The sequence below is a fragment of the Peromyscus leucopus genome, chromosome 1 (assembly GCF_004664715.2).
Source record: "Peromyscus leucopus breed LL Stock chromosome 1, UCI_PerLeu_2.1, whole genome shotgun sequence".
Classification (NCBI taxonomy): Eukaryota; Metazoa; Chordata; class Mammalia; order Rodentia; family Cricetidae; genus Peromyscus; species Peromyscus leucopus.
Window position 1 is genome coordinate 156516840 of NC_051063.1, and position 9644 is coordinate 156526483.

The 9644-nt window shown below is 45.3% G+C and overlaps 1 protein-coding gene across 2 annotated transcripts; it reads right to left on the bottom strand.

The window, feature by feature from the left end:
• Nucleotides 1–908: 908 nt before the first annotated feature.
• Nucleotides 909–7833, bottom strand: LOC114700525 (small VCP interacting protein). 2 transcript variants are annotated; one of them, XM_037199225.1, is made up of 4 exons: nucleotides 7666–7833; nucleotides 5530–5580; nucleotides 4969–5079; nucleotides 909–1099 (listed from the first exon to the last, which is right to left on the bottom strand). In XM_037199225.1, exons 1-4 carry the CDS (start codon nucleotides 7735–7737, stop codon nucleotides 1085–1087), a joined length of 249 nt encoding a protein of 82 aa, XP_037055120.1. In that variant the 5' UTR covers nucleotides 7738–7833; the 3' UTR covers nucleotides 909–1084. The 2 variants fall into 2 exon arrangements, with proteins under 2 accessions (XP_037055120.1, XP_028736011.1); XM_028880178.2 differs by lacking the exon at nucleotides 7666–7833 and adding an exon at nucleotides 7333–7501.
• Nucleotides 7834–9644: the final 1811 nt, after the last annotated feature.

Here is a 9644-nt window from a genome sequence, read left to right on the forward strand (position 1 = left end):
TGGCCTAACACATTCAGATTCCTGACTGGCATTTAGAATCTACAAATTTTAAGGTAGGGAATCAGGTGTTGGCATTGCAAACCACAGCAGCAGCAGCCTTGCATCTTCAATTATTGTGAAGTAAGAAGAAAACAAGCCACAATGTCATAAATCAAGTCTAATGAACGGAGATCTTCAGACCTCTTGTCTGACTATCACACCAAGTTGTCTCTGATCCTGGCACACCTGAAGACGACCTTCCCAAGTACAGAACTTATGCGTCTCTCTTTCATACTTTCATTGGCAATGTCATATCTGTATACATCTTACAATTATCCTTTAAAAATACAAAAGAATAAAAATGCTCATAGAACTTTAACAAATATATTATCACTCATCACCAACCTGCTTCTCGGTTGTCCTCATTCAGCCCCTGCACAGATGCCCATGCTTCTGGTAGGACACATCAGAAGGTCTCCACACTGTGATGTACCTACTGACATGTAACTTAAGTTACTATGATATGCCATAGGTATAGAAAATAAATTAGCATAAAGTCAACATTTGCCTGCAAACATTAATTTCTTAGTGGGTTATAAAAATAAAGAATTCCTTCACCTAAAGTCCTTCAAATGCATCTTTAGAATTGTCCCTGATGATCAGCTTAAAGGCACTAAGTCTGGAAGTTGAAGGCAGTCTTCCTATACAGTGAAACAGAAACAGACAGAAGGCTGTGCCACATGGCCCTAAGTGGCAAGGTAACTTACACAGCAAATCCAACACTGAAGATATGTGTGGGAGCAGAGCACACCATGCATATATACCTTTTGGAGCCATAGTTCAACTACAAAGAAAATGGAAAGTTACTTTTGGCAGAAGAGAAAATAAATATAGGGAAAGTGAAATTGAATGAAAAGATGAGTCATTCGGTAAGTTTGGAAATCAAAAATTTTACCAAAATTTTTAGCATAGTTTTCGCACTGCTCTCAAGGGCACTAACAATACAAAGTCTGACTCTTCATCAGTGTGAAGAAGAGACATTCAGCTGAAATCCATCCGACTGCAGCTGCTGTGGCTGCAAGACTCTCCTGCAGGATGAGATGCTTCATGACACCGTCCACTAGAGGAAGTCAAAAGACACAGGCATCAGCAAATTTTGACTTAGATTGTGCAATGATATTCTAATGAACAAACAAAAAGAAAATGATAGGACAAAACGATTTTTTGCAAGTAGCCAAGAATAATACAATTTTATATTACACACAAAAATCTGAACAGGAGGGCAGCTTAAAAATACAGGCAAGACAATGTTTGGAGTGGATAAAAGGGCCAGCTTGGAAGGACCCAATTCTCTTGGATGGATACACTTGGTCTCTGCCCAAGGCTCCCTCATGAGCAGCCAGAGTCTGTGCTGGGAATGTTAATATCCTGGAATGGAGGTGGGAGCTGGACAGAAGAGCCAGTACCCTGGGTCTCCTTTAATGCTGTGACTACATGTGTCATGTTGTCCCCAAGAAATAGGGCCCAGAATGGGTTGCTTTGCAATGGGAAGATGCCATTGACCTGAAAAGCTGTCCTGACCCAGAAGTAATCCCCAGGCTTCTGTTGTCCCAGGAAGCTTGCCCCTAAGTAATAAATCCATGCTACATACCTGGCCATATATGTGAATGGCTGTTCACCAGACTCAGAAGCTGGCAAACACTGAGCCTGCTTCATTAGCTCCATGCAAAACACTCAGCCCAGAGAAGGGGAAAACAGCATCAGTGAGGCCAAAAATGAAAACCCAAACCAAAAGAGAATTCTTCTCTTCTTGAGCCAGGACCCAAGAAAGAGCACTTATTAAATAATTTTGTGTTAAGATCTTTCCTGCCGGGCAGTGGTGGCCTTTAATCCCAGCACTTGGGAGGCAGAGGCAGGCAGATCTTTGTGAGTTCGAGGCTAGTCTGATCTACAGAGCGAGATCCAGGAAAGGCACAAAGCTACACAGAGAAACCCTGTCTCAAAAAACCAAAACAAAAAAAAAAAAAATTTCCCTTTCTTGAATGAGAAAATAATCTATGTGTCAGTTTGTTTAGTCAAGTCTATAAAATCTGTGACAATAAGTTCTAGAAAATCCTTCAAGTAAGGACAATAAATATTCACAGTTGTCTAAGTATTACTTTCAAACTGTGTCCAAGAAATTTGAGTGCTAAAGATGTTTTTACACTCTTTCAATACATTTGAAAACTTAAAGTTGATAGGAGTTAACTCGCTTTTCTTTATTACATGACTTCTTTGAGGCCTCAATATCATGTCTTGTAGTCTGCAAAAGAAAAGCACAGGCTGGAGAGAAAGCTCAGTGGTATAGAAAATATACACTGCTCTCCGAGAGATCCGAGTTCAATCCCCAGCACCCACACTGGGTGGTTCACAACCACCTGTAACTCCAGCTCCAGGGGATCCAATGCCTCTGGCCTCTGGCCTCTGAGGGTACCTGCACTCAATTGGACATACCCCCATATACAGTTAAAAATAATAAAAATAAGCCGTTCAAAAATGACGTGGAACAGCCTACAATATGTTCTATACTATCTATTCTATACTATCAAAAAAATTTTAATATATGTCTCTATTCAAAACTTTCTTTTAGAAATAGTGTTAACACGACATCGGAAAATCTCACTCTGGCTTTAAACTGAAACTACAGTGGGAAGATAAACATCCCTGTGTACCACTCCGCCCTCAGTGATGCGTCAAATGAACAGGCACAGCCCGGGCTGAGACCTCACGACTGTACTTAGGCCATTTGTTACCATGGCCACTATGGATCTGGTGGGGTCATAGACCCTAGCATGGGTGTTGACCCTGCCATGGGCGTCACAGGGCCTTCTTCCAGTAAGCCCCTTTCTGTAAGACTGTGAACGCTACCCATGCCACCTCAGGGGACAGACAAATGATGGATATATGATGATGGGAGGAAGCATTCTCTTCATGACAAGAATCTTCCTAGTCTATAGGGTCCAGGCTGTGATAGACCAAGACTGTACTGGAGGACCCAGGCAAGAGGCCCGAGCCACTGTCTACGGTTTACTTCTCCTCTCCTTATTCCGGGGCTCCCCACACATTCCTTTTGAACTTCTTGCTCTGAGTGCTGGTCAGGTGGCCACAGGCACAGGGACACATTCCCTGAAGCTGCTGGTTAAGAGTGGCCAGGACTACCACCCCACGGGCAGCAGCAGAGCATGGGGGCGGGTCATCCCTTTTAAGACAACCCCGCAGCTTCTCTGCAGCTTGATGCTCACAACTAGGGAAGTCAGACAGATTTTGTAAAAGAAACAGCACAAAGAGAGAAAGGGTAACCATGGGCATGTTTTTGGTTCTGAGCTCTTTAGAGAAGCCTGAACTAACATGAGGCCCAGGAGTAACACGAAGCCTAGTATCCTTCCAATCTGCGAGCCTCAGAGTGAGGAACTGCAGAGTTAATGAAGAAAGCCTGATTCACAGACCTGAAGAGCAAATGGTAGGCTTACTGGGCTATAACATGTGAAATAAGTTTTCTTAATTCTGACTGCACGAACGATGGCTAGCTCAACCAAACTCAGTGCCCAACACTCGGTGAACTTAGCCCCTCCGCTGGCTCCTACCAGGAATGAGTGGATCTCCATGTCACTTCTAGTGCTGACTTACTTTTTACCTTTCTTGGTTTTGAGAACGCTATTTGACTTAAGCTCAGTGGCAGCTTTTTATCTTAGTAGGAAAAAGAAAGAACATGTTTTTTGATAATGATTTGATCTCATTATCTACCAAAATTACACTAGATGTACTACTGTCTTCTTTTCAAATGACATCCTTAAAAATGGCCACATGACATAGCTGAATACTGAACTCAATTATTTTATAAATTATTAAAAGCAGGCCATAAGGAAATGCTGTTTTTCTTTTCATTTAATTCAGTAATTGAAACTAAGGAAGCAACTTGTTGTGGTGGACAGCGGGGGTAACTGCTCTCTGGAAGAGGCATTCCTGGGCCGGAACCCACTCTGCTGAGGGTGGTCCTAGCCTCCTACCCCACAGTTCTGGCCATGCAGACGTAGATGCTTGAGAGTATGGATGCATGTGGTCCTGAGACAAATCCAAATGAAATTTCAGAGAGTAATTACCCAAGAAGCTGAAAGCAATTGAGGGCACTACGCTCTTCACAATTATCCTGATGCTGAAGGTAGTGTTCCTGTGAAATGCATCTATAAAGTCACAGTTTCTGAACTGCTGTTTTCCTGGGCAGCAACACGTACGATAAAACCTTTACACGCCTGCTAGACTAGTCTCCAGCTGAAGGACCTCCACCACGTAGCCTCTCCACCAGGACACAACCAGGGTCGATTCAGAAACACAGACATTGGGAGGAATATGCACCATTCACTGCTGCTGCACATGACATAGTCTAAATTCACATTTGCATAATTAAGATAATTAGCATCAACAGAGGGATCAAAGGCTCCTAAAGCCTGGATGATCTCAACAGAAGGTGCAGGCAGGGAGTTGAAGTGTTCAAGGCCATCCTTGGCTGTATTGTGAGTTTGCAGCTAACTTGGGCTACAGGAGACCATGTCTCAACAAACTAAGCACAAACCAAAGATCCTAAACCTTGGAGTAAGGACATTTAATCTACATATCAGAAGTTTCAGAAGAACCAAATTTCATCATTTATGTACAAGTAGACATTTCACACCTGTCAAAATGGCAAGGTTTGGTGGAGCTTTACATTTTCAATACTGTTCTAAATTGCTTGTTGTTTTTTTGACACATGATTAGCATTACATATAAAACCTAAAATACTGTGCTTAGAAGGAAATCTATTATCTTTGGGGGGGGGGAAGAAAGCAAATCTATTCCAGTATCAAAACAAACTGACACTTCCTTTCATCTCAGCTTTGTGTGTTTTCAAGTTTCTCGGAGTCATTCTCAAGTGCAATCCCAGGGGGTTAGTGCATGAACTGCCATGTCACTCACCCTAAGTCCACCTGCTGGCGGCCCCGGCGTGTCCATCTGCTTCTCTAGCTGTTCTTTCTTCTTCCTCTTTGCCTCCACCGACTGAATATCCAAAATCCCTCGAGATGCAGCCTTTAAGAAATTCAACAAAGGCAGATTCCAGGAAAAAACAAAAGTATCTGGGTCCAAAGGTGCTTGTTTTGCTTTTTTGCTTTCTCCTTTGGGGGTGGGAAGTTGGTTTGGTTTGGGTAACAGGGTGTTTACGCTACAACAGCCTGGCATAGAACCCAAGTCATTTTTCAACCACACAGAATTCCTCCCGAAACCTAGTTCATTCACACTCATCAGCATGGCGGATTTATCCTGCGGAAAAATGCTATCCCAGGACAGGCTCACGTGCCAAAGTCATCTGGGGCGGCTTTCACGGTACACGAGGTGAATGCATGCAGGGCGTGGATACTTGGACAGCATTTCGAGACTAAAACTGTGCATGTCATCGAGCACTTTCCAGCACAGGAACAGGACAGACTGTAGGAAGTGAAATAAATCACTTATCAAACAGGCGCACTACTCCGCTCTCACCTCTTTCTGTCTTCTTTCTGCTGCCTCTGCCAGCTTTGCTCTTTTCTCTTCCTAAAAAAAAAAAAAATTGCATATCATGTTTCAAGAGAAAAACCAGACACCACAGACCCCTTACTCACCTTTACTTTAGAGGCAACAAAAATAAATATTAATGTGCACACTGAAACAGTTTGTAGAAACTTTGTATGGGTGCAAAAGCCTCACAAAGAAAGTCACTGTGAGCGTCCACTAGGGTGTCCTGGAACTACACTCCTAGATGCTAGTCATGTGAGGGACTGTAAGTAGGATTGCTGGAGCCCAGCTCAGGGCTAGCCTGAGCAACATGGCAAGACTAGACCTTCACCCAAACAAAATAAAACAAAGTAATCATGAATTCTATCAGTATTAGGATATTAAATATTTGCCTTTCTGAATTTCATTCTCTAGACCAACATACCAAATTAGCACATGTGGAAATCGATATAAGTTGGCCTACAGAATATTTACTTCTTATAAAAATGGACTGCCAGAGGGACATTTTTTTTTAATGGTGTTTAAACCATGGGGATGGAAACATAATCTGGAAGTTAGATAAAAAGGAGGATGCAGCAGGCTGGAGTTTTGCTGAAACATTTAGAACCAATGGGCTGATCTCACTGTGTTGGATGGGGCAGATACATACAGCCTAAAACTCAGGAGCACTTGTCCCACCTCTGGAAACACCACATGTTGTTTTCTATGCCCCTTACTTCCTAATTAAAAAGTCTTTAAATACATTGAGATGAGTAGCACTCATTGGGGTGTTATTTTCACCATCTCTTCTCCATAAGAAGCACACACATCCATCTATCCATCCCAATGATGGCCACCATCGTTTCCAGGCACTAAAAACACAGCAGTGAAATGAAGATACCCATGCACACAAAGCTTGAGTTCTGTAAGCAAATACACATGAGTATCTGAAGGAAGTAACTACTCAGAAAGAGATATGATCATGGTGGGTAAGGAATAGCAGGGAGGTTGCTGGACCTACAGCATATTTATTCAGGTGGTCAGGGAAGTCTTAGGTGCTAAGTGAAATGCACCAGTGTGCCCTGTGGTTAAGGGAAAACGATGGTGCCGGGGACAGATGGCTTAACAAATGCTGGCAGAATGATACTTTTCTCACGAGCTAAACAAAATTAGCATTTAAAATCAACAACAGCCACAAAGGAAAGCTGAACTTTCCCACGTTGACTAAACAGTCACTTTAGTATCTATAATCTAGTGGCTTAAGGAATATAAACCCCTCATCGCTTCAACTAATTTTTAGCTACACCACGAACCGATGTAGAGACAAAAATTAGATCGTTGTGTTATGAAATACAGGTAAAAATATTAACACAAACGTACTGTTAGAGTACAACATAAAGCTTGCTTATATTCGAATTTCAAAGAAATAACTGCCTCCACAGAAATACATCCCAAATACAGCACACCTGGCAACGTCTACACCTAAAACGTATTGCTTGTTTATGTGCGATTCAGAGCTCGTCAGGCCCCAGCTGTTACAAACTGAGTAAAACCAAGACTCGAGTTAATAAAATATCCACTAAGTGGCACGGGGAGCGGCGCGTCCAGGACCTTCTCTGTACAGCTGGTACAGACACGAGATGATGCACATGTCTGGAGGAGCCCCCGGGGACAGGCCAGCCCCCACCTGTCCCTTCCAAGGCGGGTACTCAGGACAGCCTCGGGGAGTGGCCAGTGGCCAGGCAGGTGCACCTTCCTCCCGGCTGCACAACGGCCGTCGCGAGCTGGAACAAGGCGAGGCTGGCTACTCACCGGGCTCGGGGATGGCGGTGCGGACTCCGCGGGGCACGGGAAGCACAGCCCCATGGGGACGCTGGCACCCCCGGCCTGGTTCGGAGATCTTCACGGGGGGCTAGCGCAGGCCCCTCCCAGCGACAAGCCCCGCCCCCACCTGACCCGAGGCAAAGCCCCGCCCTGCGACAAGATCTGCTTGGCAGCAAGACCGGTCCCGACCTTAGGGTCAAGATCCACCGGGCAGCAAGCACCCCCAAAAGCTCCGCCCAACTTCGAGCCCCACCCCTGTCGGGCCTCTGGCAAACCCCGCCCTAGCCAACATAGCAACAAGCCCCGCCCCTCCAGGCTTACCGCAAGCTCCGCCTCCAGTGCGAACCTGCTACACCTGACCCGGCGGCAATCCCCATTCATCCACTCCAGCATCAAGCCCCGCCTCTGTATTAATTCCCACCCAATAGGGCCTAACAGCAGCAGAAAACACGGACTTCTCTCTGCGCCCTGAAACCCAGCTATGGCAAAGCTCCACCATCTGCGTCAGGCCCCGCCCCCAGTGCATTCGCCATCGCTAGGCCCCGCCCCTCCAGCAGTGCTCCACCTGACACACTTAGCTGTCTGTCAGCCCCTCCAAATGAAAACGCCCCTCTCCCACACTCCCACCCTCACCACCCTCACCCCGCCCCACCCTCGGCTCTCGAGGCTCCACCCCTCCTGGCCGGGCTGATTTCTCACCCTCCGCGGCTGTGCGGAGCCCAGCTCCTTGCAGCGCCCAGTCCGGCCCAGGAGCTCTGCGCATGCGTGCTTAGGCGTTGGCCGGCACCTGCTGAAACCGCGGTTGGGAGTGTAGGAATTCTGGCCTCTGAGGCCCTGAAATCGGCATTTCAGTTTACTGTCAGCTACCTCTCAGTGGGGTCAGTACTGTATCACTGAGCCAGCAGGATGAGAAAACCGCTACCGATTCCCGTCTCAGAGGCAGCCGCTCGCGACCCACGTTTCTGTCCAAGGACAAGGACACTCAGAAACACTTCAGTAAGAGCGGCTCAGATTTTAATAACCGTAAGACTCTCCTAGCATCTGGTTAAAATTAGATTTAGAAACGCTAGGGCCCGGCCTGACATTCGTGTCAAATGTATGTCTCTGTCTCCCCACACCAAGGCTTTGCGGTTGTTCTGACAGCCAGTATTTCCAAAATGCAGCTGTGTGCCCTCAAAAGCACGTGTATTTAGATGGGACATGGTATGTATAGGTTCTGTCTGCCAGACTGTAAAGGGGTGACATTTCCTTTTGTTTTCATTTCTTTCTTTCTTTTCTTCCTCCTTCCCCCTTCTCTCTCTTTATCCGTTTTTATTTTTCTGGCCTCTTCGTGGATTAGCACGCGCACATACTACATTTAAGTGGACAAATGCTTCCACTTACTTTGGTAAACAAACTATTATTTGAAGTTGCTGTGCTTCAAAATAGTACAAATGTATTTCATATTTCTATATTTCTATTGCTTATAGGCACATGTGAGAATTTACTCCCACAATATCGACTTAGAATTTTCAGTTTTTCCATTTTCAAGAATTTTCGCATTTTGTTAGTTTCATGTTCTGATAAATTTCACAGAACTACAGAGGACAGTTAACACAATTTCGTCCCATGTGTAAGGTTACGGATCACCATGGCTTTCATATTTGCTTCAACTTAACCAAACTCCTATTTCTTCCTAACTACTCATCTCTGACCTCCCTATTCTTAGAGAATTTGCGTCAGAAATCTTTAAATGTTAAACTAGCCCTCTGTCTCCTTCAGGTGTCCTCCTAGCCTCTTAGCACTTCTATAGCACAGACCTTTATCAAGGACCAGAGTGTCATGTCTGAAATACAACACTCAGAAATGGTTGGCACCTCTAGTTCCCCATCTCTGTAGAACCCTGAGTGTTTGGCTAAGTCCCAGTCAGCAGACGCAGGTGGTTCAAGGGAGTGGTACATCCTGTATCCTAAGGTCTTCCAGCTCCTTTTCCCTGGGTCACTGTGAAGGCTAATATTGGTTACCAGCTTCACACCCAATTAACAATTACCTCTTTCATTTTGGCCTGTGGGCATGTCTGTGGGACATTTCCTTGATTGACAGTTGATGTAGGAGAGCCCCGCCCACTGTGGGTGGTACTATCACCCCTAGGCAGGAGGGCCTGGGTTATGCAAGAAAAGTAGCGGGCCTTTCAGCCAGCGAGCAAGACAATAAGCTGTTTTCCTCCTTGGTTTCTGTTCAAGCCCCTCCCTCGAGCTCCGGCTTGGCTTCCCCGGATGATGAACCACAAGCTGTGATATGAAGTAAACCCTTTCTTCCCC